A 13,108-nucleotide genomic window follows, 5' to 3' on the forward strand; every position below is an offset into this window, starting at 1 on the left:
GTTTCTGCCGAGACCCATTCTGTGGGCTTAAAGGGTCTTAATTGGAGGACAGTATAAAAGGGGCCAAAAGACAAGGAAAGTCGGTCAGTGTGCCTGGAAGCCGGTGGCTGTGTGCGAGTGCATTCATGGTGGCTGTGCGGTGGGTGTGTGTGTGTGTTTCTTAAATGTGATTAAGCTTGTGTACGAGCATTTGTGGAATGTGTGTGTGTGTGTGTGTGACGAAGAATACAAAAGGGTCTCGGAGAGCGGGGTAGAGCCGAGGGAGCGGATAAAAGATGAGCTGGATGCACATGGCGGAGCGAAATGAGATCATCTGCTTTGAATCGGCTGAATGCAACCAACAAAAAGGTGACGCTTATCAGAGAAAGCGTCCCTTAAAAATAGCACGACTTTATGGCATTAACATACCCGGATATTTGCTTAATGCACCTTTTGTTAAACTCTCTGTTGCTCTTTTTAAATCATACATTGACACGTTGAATATTGTCAGGGAACTATAATTCAAACTCATTTGTAATGTTTTAACCTCTGTAATTTAGTATCAGCTCAGAAAATGTAACCTGCAAATTAGCTTAAATAATAATTAAGGATAAGTGCCTCGTGTAAAGTTGCATGAGGAAATGAAACAGGCCACAGGCTTTATCTGAAACTGATGATTCATTCAGCACGAACAAAGAACAACGGCAATAAATACAAGTTTCTAGAGAACACACCGTCTTGCAGGTACACATTAGCTCAACGCCTTTGTTAGAAATCATTATAAGAGTTAATTTTATGAACCAAAAAATATCACACACTCAATTTATTAAATGTGGAGCTTCACCGTGGCAACAAGGCAGAGAAAACAGCACGGATCTTAACCAGAGTGTGAAAACGGAGGAAAGGAATCAGGATGGAGTAAAGCAATCTCGTCTGTGGTTCCTGCCGTTGCCCCCGGATACGGATGGAGTGAAAGCAAGAAGCTGGAAGGAGCTGCAGCTGCCTGGTTTCCATGGCAATGTGGATGCAGGAGAGATGGATTGAGCAGGGAATATAAGAGGTTAACAAGTAAGAAGAGGCAGAACGATGAGAACACACCAAGAGGGAGGGAGAGAGAGAGAAAAGTAAAGAGAGGCGGTGAAGGGGGAGGAAGGACTCAGTGACAGGGAGACATTGTCGGGATATTAAGGTCCGACATGGATCCCCAAGACTTGCCACTGGAGACCGCAACCTTCAGGGGGACCTGTTACACACACACACACACACACACACACACACACACACACACACACACACACACACACACACACACATAGAGTGAGAAAAGGGAAAGGGGTCAGTGTTTCGTTCATCATGACCTACATTGACACTCACATAACTTGCCCAAAAGAAGAGCAGCCTTTTAAATACAAATGTGTTTTCCTTTGGCTTGTTGTCTGAATTCCACAACATTGTGGGTTTGATGTGTACATTGTCTGCACAATACCAAGCGCTGTGCTTAAGCAGTGTGTGTTACAACCAAGTAAAAGCAAAGACGACAAACAGGCCGTGTGCCTATTTCTTGGACCACGGTCCTGGTGATGCTGTATATGCTTGTTACTGTGTACATCTCATGCAGCCTGGGTCCCATGGCAACACAAACATCTTTGCATCCACGTTTGAACAAAGGTTGAACTATAATACCACTGAATAACTTTAGTTTCTGGTTCATATTTACAAACCTTCAGATGGACTCCGAGATGGTCGATGTGCTGAAGGGACTCCATGGTGCTCCTCACTAGACCTGCACACAAAACAACATGTAGCAACAAGTATACCATAGCCGGTGTGCATTGTGGGTAATGTAGAATGTGTGAAATAAAAAAGAAAAGTGTATATCTCTTGTCCTGCTGCAATGATTTTGATCTTTAAAAAAGAATTGCCATCATAAGTCAGACTTATCGTGCCACGTGAATTGAGCAAAACAAGCTTTAATGTCCAAAATAAATGTAATTTTTCTACATACAGTATTCCTCACTGTACATATACACGGCATCATAGGCACAGAACATTAGCGTCTTTGATATAAGTGAAATAGTGACTGATATTGGAAGTTGCAAATTCACCTGCAAACTGCTCCACCTGGGAGTCCTCCACTTCGTACAGAAGCTCGTCGTGGAGTTGTGCTACCAGCCTACAGTTATGAAACAAAAGAGATCCATAACACATCAACTACTGATAGACCATTCCTTTAACTCCTGCTAAAACACGCCACCAGTCCTTCCCGTACTTTGCATGCTGCTCTCCCAACATACACATTAAATTCTGCTATATTTTGGCTCCAAGTGTGTTTACTCTCGCTAAATGTATCGCACGAAACATCAGAAATCATTTGAGAAAACTCAACGCCAGGAATTCAGTTGGCTGGTAAAACAGTGAATGTTGTTTAAGTGCTTTTGGCATGACACACTCAGTCGGTTCCTCTTCATCACGATAGCAGCTCGCCCGGCGTTTTTGCCAGCGGAGGTTCAGAAGGGACCTTGGTGTGTAGAACAAGTGTGTACTTTGTTGGGAAGGAGACAGGTGTGTGTGATGTGAGCAGCTTCAGTGTTTTGTAGTTGTACCTGGCAGAGAGCGAGCTGGAGGAGGAGACCAGGTTGAAGATTCTGATCATGGCCATCTTACAGAGATCAGCAGCAGAACCTGCACACACACACACACACACACACACACACACACACACACACACACACACACACACACACACACACACACACACACACACACACACACACACACACACACACACACACACACACACACACACACACACACACACACACACACACACACACACACACACACACACACACACACACACACACACACACACACGTCTGTTGTAGTCCAGAGGAAGAATGCCTGACCTATGATAATAAACAGATATACAGTCACAGTACAGACCTGTCAGTCATCCTACCTTGGACCACAAAGTTGACTGCCTGCCTCTCCGCCTGCATGCGGATGCCCCAGTCGGGTGAGTTGATGTTCGGGAGGGTCCGTCGACGACCCATGATGGAGAGCACATAACCTGTGAAGCAAAAATACAAGATTAAAAACAAACAAACAAAAGTCATCACTCTGAACACTGTGCGTGGTTCGATCATGGGCATGTTGTAAATTAAAATGTTAGAACATAAAGTAGCTCTGCTTAGCTAATATTAGAAAAATGGTTTGAGAATACAAATTAGAGAATGCAAATGTGATGTGACCTTTAGTTTCCAATCTACCTCCCTGTCCACCCACGCTGGAATGTGATATTGCGTATTAAATAAGAAACACAGAGTTATACTGAAATTATATTTGGGAACTTGCTTGTTGAAATCAAGAGATGTTTTCCACAGAAGCATTCATTTTTGTTCCTTCACATTCATACAAAAGCCAAATATAAGCTGAAATCTGAGGTGTCACAAGATGATTAACAAGTACATCCACAACCAAAACAACAACAAGATAAGTAGAAAAACGGTATCAAGACTGGATCAAGTTGTGTTCTACTTTTACTTCTATTTTCTGAACCACATCACCGCTTCCAGTCAACGTGAGTCATCCATAACGACACGCTGAGAGGAACCGAAGCTTCAGAGAGCGATTTGAAGAGAACAGTTCCACGAAAAGTCAATTGTTGATACTGGATTTTAGGTGTTTATGGTGACAGCAGGTTTATAATGACACAAGCGCACACCCACACCCACACACACACACACACATACACACACACACTGTTATCCACTTGATTCACATACAAAAGCAAAGAGAAACACCCTCACATTCCCAGTACAGTCAAACAAACACACATCGGGAGGGAACACAAGAATGTGCAGTGACGTGATATGCACATTATACACAAACACACACATTATCTATCAAATGCAGGTATGCAACATACACACACACACACACACACACACACAGTGGACCAGTACATTCCAGCAGCTGGACAATGGAGCAGGCTTTGCAGCTAAATCCCTCCTGTGAGGAAAGCCAACCATGGCATGAAACCTGAATGACCCAGAATACACACATACAATCACGCACACAAGCATAAATGCGTAGGAAATGAGCAGCACAACAGATAATGACAAAACACAACAAAACCAAAAAAAACTTTTGACTCACTGTGAATTGACCCATGCGTGTGACCTTTCCACCAGGAATGTGACCTTTGTTCTGGGGCCCAATGACAGGGATGTGAGGCCTACAATGTGGTTTAACACTATTGACAGGTGTGTGAATCCCACTGGAATGTGTGTGTGTGTGTGTGCGTGTGTGTGTGTGTGTGTGTGTGTGTTCAAACCCAATCGGCTGCTTTTTAAGTCGGTGACACGGTGGTGTGAAGGACAGTGCATTTCAAGTTCAGGTGGCTTCAGAACTTTTTCCCTGGAAACTAGATTAAAATGACTGCACATTCAGGTTTTATTGTAGTTAAAATCGATTATAGTTGCTTTTACGATAACATCTTAAGTGATTTAATTTGGTTCGATGTAATGCATAACACACTTCATTACATTGAACATGAATTTGGTTACTGTATGTAGTTTTTTATTGTAATATATACTGATATTGTAAAAACATTTGAATTGGTATAGTCATGTGGATTTTTTTGCGTACTGGAAAGTCTGACGTAAGAGTGAGAAAACGGATTAACATGGTTAATGTATCGCAGCACTCATTATGAATAATTGGTAGTAATTACTGGCAAACAGATGTGCCCGTTTAACTTATGGTTGCTAACGCAACATTTCCTTGTTGTGTGCGTGGTGTTTGAATTGAAGCCGTCCACAGAGCTCGGCGTCGCTTCCATTTTTTTCGGACCGTTTATCCACAACGGAGTGTAATTGGCTAAACTGCAAATCCTTTTAAAAAATTTTTTTTTTTAAATTTAATGACGAGCCGTTGCCGGCTCCACTGTGGGCAAAACACTGCAGTTGAAACATCCGCGTGCGTATGTGCACGGACGACTTGACGGCGCATCAAAGCCAGGATTTGTGAGTGTTAGCACAGCAGGGTGTTTGCATATCCGGGGAGCTCTAAGCTTCCCTGTGTCTGCCGTGGCCTTCAGGAGACATGGCCCCTTTTCATCTACGTGATTCCCCCTGTCGTTTAAAGAAAATTAAAAATCCTCCTTCGCTCCCGGTCGTTTTATCTCAGGCAGTCTTTACAAGTGAAGGTACAGCATTCGTCCCGAGAGACCGGCTTACCCGGAGTGGAGGATTTATCTCATTTTAATATCAAGGGCAGCGAGCGTGGCTCGTTCAGAGAAGTGCGGCCATCAAAAACAATCCGGTTTCTTTCCTCGTCTTTGTCCCACTCCTTCAGGGTTGTTTTATTTCTTTTCTTCTTCCTCCCTTACATCTACAGACTTTTTGCTATTACACCCACACTGTGATCCTGACCTCACCTTCATGTTGCCCTTTACAATTAATTTCCAGAAAATACGACAGTAGCTGAGGCTGCACTGTTCACCTCATCTCTGCTCAGCCTGCCAGCATCCAGCAGTTCTGAACAGAATATCTCTGTATCGGATACCAATCGACTACAAACTCAGGGAGGTGCAGAGTGGACAAGAAGCCCAGGCACGTATTAATCTCTGCTCCCTGAGTCACGTACAGCTGGAACCGCCAGTGAGTCTGGTGTGCTACTGTACTGTAGGTCTGCTCCCTGGTTACACAGGACTATTTCATCTTGTCAGCTACTGTAAAGTTTAGCTGTGGAATGAAGGGAGAGACAAAAGGAAAAGAGGAATGACAACAGTGGGACGAGGGAGAGTAAAAGGAATAGAGACCAAGTATTGGTAGATGGCGAAAAGAACTGACTGTAGGTATGTCCTCAGAAAGAAATACCTGTTCTATTTAGGGTATACAAGAACTATAACAAAAGTATGGGGTCCTTGTATTAATTATTTGGAACATACAGACTTGTAAAGTCTGTATGTGGGGTCAGCAGGGGGATTGATATGATATGCTCCTGTGCATACTTGCTTTATTTGTACTATATCTATATATATATATATATATATATATATATATATATATATATATATATACATATATTTATTTGTTTATATATTTGTATAATCATTTATTTGTTAATTTATTTAATTTCCGTTTATTATATATTAATATATTTTTTATTTAATTTAATATTTCATTTGTCTTGTGTATGTAAAAAAATCTAATAAAGAAAATGTCAGATTGATAGACGGCAAGAAGGAAAGAAAGAGAGGAGGGACCGAAAAGAAACAAAGAGAGAGAGAGAGAGAGAGACAGACAGACAAAAAGAGAGCGGGGCGAGCGGGGCAGATGAAGCCCGGCACCGTCTCGGATGGGAGGATCACCATGGTGATAAGCTGAATTAAACCCCACTGTGTGGCGCAACATCGCTTCCACGGTGATCTGTAGAAGCATTTTGGAGGAACGAGTCCATTATGCCGTTTCGATTAGGAAGCAAAGGGACGCCATGAGCGGGGTGTGTCGCCGGAGACAGGTTGCTGTGGGTGATGGAGCACCTGTCTGTGTGGAGGCTCAGGGATTCTTCTTGATGTTTAGTACAAAATAAGGTTATTTTGTAACATCTGTTATGCAAGACAACACGACCACAGACGTAGTCGTTAAAGCATGAACAGCCTGGAAGAGGCTCTGTTCATTCCTTATTACACAATTGGCTCCTTCTCACAGACTTCAGGACGACGACGACGCAGCGACTAATTTTATTCGGGTGTAATTTGGTTTATCCTTAAACTGTTTGACTCTTTAAGTGCATTTATAAGGATGGGGGGGGGAAAAGGCAGATACAGCACACATAAGGTAAAGTCAAGCAGCTCGGATTTTAACGACAGACTGTATAAAATATGTCCGGCTCCAGTGATGACAGCCTAACTCTTAAAAGAGGAGCTGAGGCCGGTGCAGACAGCTAGCGGCCCGAGACGGCACCCATCGTTAAGCAGCACTTAATTAAGCATAAAGATTAAACGGGTGAGTAATATAAAAATGAAACCCCCTACAGGTGAGAGACCAAAAGAGATTTTTTTGCACCGGACTGTAAAGAGTTTAATTTCTGCTGTAAAGTTAGGTATTTAAACATGGTGTTGGGGATAGACTCGCTGTTGGAGCCTGCCTCAAGTGGCCCTTTGAAAAACTGCTGTTTTTGGCAATTAACTGTTGGCTTCATTTCTCCAAAGCGAAGGTGTGCGGCTTGGCCTTCACACACACATTGGCCCTCCAGGTTGAAGGTCGGCGGCTCTGACCTTCTCACATCTAAATGTCGACACTGGCCTCATGTACTGTGTGCGATGAGGGTTAAAGTGCAGACTTTACACTGTTTTGTGTGAGCTTAGGTCTCAGGTGTGCTGTGTTGGCGGTTAAGTCTGAATATATAAATAGAGTGTACCATCTGAACCATCAACCCTGTACACCGACCCCCCCCCTTTGAGTATTGACCCACGGCAGTTTGTCTCATTCCTGCCAATGCAAGCACATCTTCCTCCTCCTCAGCCAAACACACGGCCACAAACCAATAGAGTGTGTGGGTGTAGGCTCAAACCCAGAGACACACACACACACACACTTTTTTCTATATTTGTGGGAACATTTAGCGGACTTCTTAACATTAACCCCTAATTTCCCTGATCTTACCTTTGACTCTGACCCTAATCTATAATCCTATGAATAAAAAGTTTTCTAGTGGATTCTGGGAAATGGCTCTTTTCCAGTATATGACACATATCCTCCAATGTTTTTCTTTTTGGGAGCATTAAGAGTCAAGATAACTGTGAGGTAATGCTTCATAGAGGAGACAATGGGAATGTGATTGTACTCAGACCTTGCTTGTGGCACTGCTGGATGGTCCTCTGGATGAAAGCCTGGACCTCTTTGTAGGTCTGCAGGAAGCTGTCCTGGACTCGGCTGGCCTGCTCAGCACTCACCCCGAGGATCCCCGACAGACGCTCACGACCTGCAGAGAGCGATGTACATCACTAACTTGTTTTCAACTATGCAAGCCTACATCATGGAGAGAAGGAACAAAGGTACCGTCCTCATACAATAAGGGTTACTATAGTCAGTTTAAGAGGTGGACTGGTTGCCCTTGGACAGAAGCAGGCTAGCTGTTTCCCTCGGTTTCCAGTCTTTGTGCTAAGCTAAGCTAGTCTAATATCTTTAAATTTAACATACGAGAGTATGGAAAGTCATAAAGCAAATTCCTTAAAATGTTGAACTCTGATATGATCTGCATTGTGAATGAACCCACCAGACTCTGAGCTGACAAATGATCAAACCAGTGAGAGTAAATGGAGCAAAACTTCCTTAATCATGACTGATTGAAGAGTGTGACGAGAGACGAGAGGCTGGGCGAGGAGAAGAAAGTTGAAAGGGGGCAAGTGAACAGAGGACAACCAGAGGGTAAAAGAAATTAAGAGAAAAAAGTAGAGCTAAATGAAGGGTGAAAGAAACGGGGGACAGAAGAGGACAAGATAAAAGGAGGGCCGACAAGGATGAGAGGAAGGCTGCAAGAGCTGTATCTCTGTGTGTGTGTGTGTGTGTGTGTGTGTGTGTGTATGTGTATGTGTATGTGTGTGTGTGTGTGTGTGTGTAAAGTGAAGGTAGAGCTAAGAACTCAGAGCCTCAACGTGTGTGTGTGTGCATGTGCTATTCTTCCCGGGAAGTATTAAAGGTGTAGGACAGACCGATAAAGGTGAGGAACAGATCGATGGAGGCGTGTGGAGGGTGCGCTAATGGGTGCCACGGTTACGGTGTGTGTTTTGTGCTTTGGAGCTCGGAGGGGTGTGTGTTCGTGATGTGTGTGTTTGGTGAAGAGTAGCCGAGAGCTGGTGGGAGGGTTAGCAGAACAGTGGGAAATGAATAGAGAACATGTGTATTCATAACATTTGACAACAACTATGAGCCTGTTGTTGACTAATGAAATTAATTTGATGCTTTGTGAATAAATACAAATAAGCCAAATAAAGCTCCCCTCTTAATATCAACCTGATACACGTCATAATTGATGATTGGTTGACCTCTCTTATACAAGTCGATCACCCTTAAATACTTGTCTTCTCTACTATACATAAGTGCTACTGCTGGCAACATTCACAGTAAGATAAGAAGATAATGACGAAGTGGTTGTTTTATTGAGATGATAACATAAAAAAAGTTGAATGTCGCTAACGTGATTTTCATTTTTGGAAAGTCAGCCTCAGAGCAGAAGATGAAGACATCTGAATTAATCTGAGCCGGCGTGTCCGTCTGCCTTCTCAGCAATGTGGCTTGTTTGTGTGTGTGTGTGTGTGTGTGTGTTGACACGCATGCACTTTAAGCAACAGGGACAGAGGACGAGACAAGTCACCAGGGGGGAAAACATCGGCACAACAGAGTATCGCAATATAATCTCGTGTGGTAATGTATCCATTCTCAAAATCGTTTACATGCAAATATTTGTTGCAGGAATTGGCTCACAGTGTACAAAACGTAGCGCAATTTTGTTGGATGTGACAGGGAGCTTATTATTTAGTTAGTTAACAAAAATGCTAATATGTTTACGACGATGTGATATGAATAGAACTCTATCGTCTAGCTCTTTTATTTCATTGCTCTTTATTGTACACCTGTCTTTTCTCTTTTATCCTTATTTTTTCCTTCCAACGTCATCGCCTGGCCTTTGTGTTTGTTGACCCATTTGTCTGTGTGTGTGTGTGTGCATGTGTGTCTGTGTGTGTGTGTGTGTGTGTGTGTGTGTGTGTGTGTGCGTGCGCGTGCGTGCATGAGGCCATAGCTCTGCCCCTCCTCCCTGGCCTGATTATTGTCTCGCGAAGAATGCTTCCATTTAGTATCTGGTATCCATGGCAACACATCCTTCTGCGTAGAGCGGTCTGTCTATATCCCTCCCTGATGCAAACCATGCGCTTTACGGCCACTCCTGATTGTTTCATCAAATCAAACACATGTTCATGTATATATATATATATATATATATATATATATATATATATATATATATATATATATATATATATATATATATTATTATGTCTTGGTATTTACAGAACAGTAAATGTCCTGTTTTAATAGAATACCGTGTCCTGGCTCTAGTCATGTGTGTGCATACAGTGTGTGTTTGTGTGTGTTTACCAGAGCATGTACATACATGCGTGTGAAACATAAATGGGTCACAAGTGGCACAGAGACGTATCTTTATGGGCCACATGGGCATAATATGCATTCATCTTCCTCTCTCTCTGTTTTTTTCTATTTTTATCTTCTGCCGCCGCTCCACCGTCTACACACCCGTCGCTCTCCGCCCAGTGGAATCAGGAGCGAGATCCAAATCGCATGAAAGAAATGCTGAACGAGCAGAAATCGCTCGCTCAAGGACACTTTGACATGCGGACGGCAGGAGCCGGTAATCAAACTGCCAACCGGCTCGTCGCCGGCGTTTGTTTAATCTGTGAATTATCTCCTCTGTCGACACATTTACCCTCTTCACACGATGAACCACTTGTAGATCTGAACCAGGTGCTAAATGACACTTAGACCCATTGCTTTGTCATTTTTAAACAATACAAGTAAATTATCCATTTGACTGATGAATATCTTTATCTCCATCGTGATAAGTCGGCACTCACCTGCCCCGTACACGACAGAGTAGACGACGCGTTTGGCGTGTTCACGATCCTCAGAAGTCACCTCACCTTCACTCACCCCCTTCCTGAGTGGCAAAGATGTTGAGAGAGACCATACAAAATAATACACAGCACATATATAAACATACAGTGTCTTAATATCTTATAGTGGGCCACTTGGACAACGAAATGATGGAACAATCCAAAATGAAGGCGTAAATGCGGAATTAAAGTCCTAAAGATGAATATTTTCAAAAGATTTCGACAGAATTGAGAAGAAATAGCGTGGAAACAGTTCAAAATGCGAGCTTGGTGAATGTGCACGTGCGATACAAGTCTTGTTTTTGTGTGTTAATCCCCGATGAATTCTGTCTGATGGGACAAAGAGACGGTAGAAGTACACAGCAGAGGTCGGAGGAGATGTGGAGTTTAAAAGAACATGAAGTACGCTGAGTAACTCCAGAAAAGAACAGAGACATGGGTAGAGGAAAGAAGCCCGGGATGGACGGGCCGAGACGGTTATGTAATATGACTCGTAGACAGCCGTAGTTCTGGGGGGGATCAGACAGGGTGTGATGCTACGTCTGCAAAGTGGCATTTCTAGAGGGGCTGACTGGGAGCTGCCACTGCCCATCAGTGTTGAGAGAGTGCCTAGAGAGAATCCACTCAGCATGTGGTTGATGGCTATCCATACTTGATATTCAATGTCCCCTGCTGGAGAGGCATTCGTCTCCTGGAGACCTATTTAAATGCCTGCTGTATTCATGTCCTCGGGTCCACTGACGTTCAAAGGTTTGGAATCTCATGCCACGAAAGCTTAATTAGGTCCAGTCAGATGGCAGATATTTTGTAATGCTCTTTCATGCTTTTAGGTTGTGGAATGTTGTACAATATATGTTATTTTGTGTGAAGGGTGTGATAGAGAACATAACGCTGTACAACGGTTCAATCAGACTGATTAAAGAGACACAGATCCTTTGAGCATCAGTCAAAAAAAAAAGGTTAATTTGTTGAAAGGTGGAAGAGAGAAAAGGAAAGAGGAACAATGCAAAGCCTCAGAGGAGCTGTTCAAGTGCCCCGCGTGACCAGGTAATCTGTTTAACCGGCCGCCCTCTGCCACGCACTTGACTGAGATGGATGACAGGAGTGAAGGTACAACACTGCGACACACACGCAGCATCAGCAAGAGGCAGAGCTGTGTGTAAACACACACACACGGGCAGCCAGAGAGAAGGGGAAGAACACACACTCACAGAAATACTTCAAAACGCGACCAGCCCAGGGGTGTTCTGCCCATGGAAAGGAGAAAGCGGCAGAGGGAGTTGGTACGGTAGTCATGGCAACGCGATCATTAGCATTTGAAGTGAGGGGGGGGAGGGGAGTGACAGGGAAAGAAAAACCCTGTGGAGCATCACCTTGGCAAAGGAGATCAGGGAGTGTCTGTGTGTGTGTGTGTGTGTGTGTGTGTGTGTGTGTGTGTGTGTGTGTGTGTGTGTGTGCATGACCTACCACTGGGAAGCCAACATGGTAAAGACGTCCGCCTGTGGGTTGATGAAAATGCGCAGCAGCTCAGGGTCAGAGGAAAGGTGAGCAAGCAGTCGAAGCTCCACCTGGCAGAAGTCTGACAACGTACACACACGTACACACACATGTACACACACAAGTACACACACCAACATTAGATGAAACTAAAACAACAGAGTCAAGCTCGCTGTTCCGCCCTGTTTCCCATCTTTGTGCTCAGGTTTCATATTTACCAAAAAGACATGAGAATTGTTTGCATCTTCTCATCAAATGTCAAACTACGTAAGAATAGAGATATGCAACACCAAATGTTCTTCAATAATCATGATATCGATATTATAACCCACAGAGAGTGGGCGTGAAATTAAGTAGTTGCATTCAGTTGTAAGTAATGAAGGAGGTGAGAGCAACAGCAGACAGTGACAGTAAGAGCGACAGTAAGAGCAACAGAAGAAGAGCTCCCGGTAAAGAAAGAAAGATGACCGTCTGTGGAGAAAGAGGAGCCTCTCCTCCTCCTCCTCCTCCTCCTCCTCCGTGGTTCTCCCTGTATTACCGTTGGTGGCTTTTTTCTTTTTCTCTCACCAAAAAGCGCGATGCTCACCACTGATGTTTTAGATGGGAGAAGAATTCTGGGCTATCAAACTCAAATTGTTCCAAAGCTGAAAGCAAAACCTACACGCACACAAACACACATAGACACTTGCATGTATACACACACACACACACACACACACACACACACAGCTACATCATCGTTCCTGCTGTAGGACAAGATAAAAACAGTATTTTTCTTCCTGATTGATTTACATTCAATAGAAAATGAATTGGAAAGTGTATTTTGAATCGTTGTTGACATTGAAGTAAATATACTGGTTTTAAGCTCACAATAGAAGCTGACGCTGGGTTTCTTTGTCATGGCATAAATGTATATGCATATATGTATATAAA

General features: G+C 43.4%; 1 protein-coding gene across 1 annotated transcript in view; it reads right to left on the reverse strand.

Moving 5' to 3' along the window:
* Window positions 1–1,116: 1,116 nt before the first annotated feature.
* The window catches only part of poln (polymerase (DNA directed) nu), a 32,248-nt gene continuing 20,256 nt past the window's right edge, over window positions 1,117–13,108 (reverse strand). The window contains exons 15-22 of the mRNA XM_034557761.1: window positions 12,146–12,257; window positions 10,640–10,722; window positions 7,840–7,971; window positions 2,939–3,049; window positions 2,583–2,661; window positions 2,085–2,152; window positions 1,701–1,762; window positions 1,117–1,222 (exon numbers count right to left, since the gene is read on the reverse strand). Of these exons, the coding sequence (XP_034413652.1) occupies window positions 1,136–1,222; window positions 1,701–1,762; window positions 2,085–2,152; window positions 2,583–2,661; window positions 2,939–3,049; window positions 7,840–7,971; window positions 10,640–10,722; window positions 12,146–12,257 (734 nt within the window). The 3' untranslated portion in view covers window positions 1,117–1,135. The remainder of the gene's footprint in view (window positions 1,223–1,700; window positions 1,763–2,084; window positions 2,153–2,582; window positions 2,662–2,938; window positions 3,050–7,839; window positions 7,972–10,639; window positions 10,723–12,145; window positions 12,258–13,108) is intronic.

Source organism: Cyclopterus lumpus, chromosome 18, assembly GCF_009769545.1.
Source record: "Cyclopterus lumpus isolate fCycLum1 chromosome 18, fCycLum1.pri, whole genome shotgun sequence".
Lineage (NCBI taxonomy): Eukaryota > Metazoa > Chordata > Actinopteri > Perciformes > Cyclopteridae > Cyclopterus > Cyclopterus lumpus.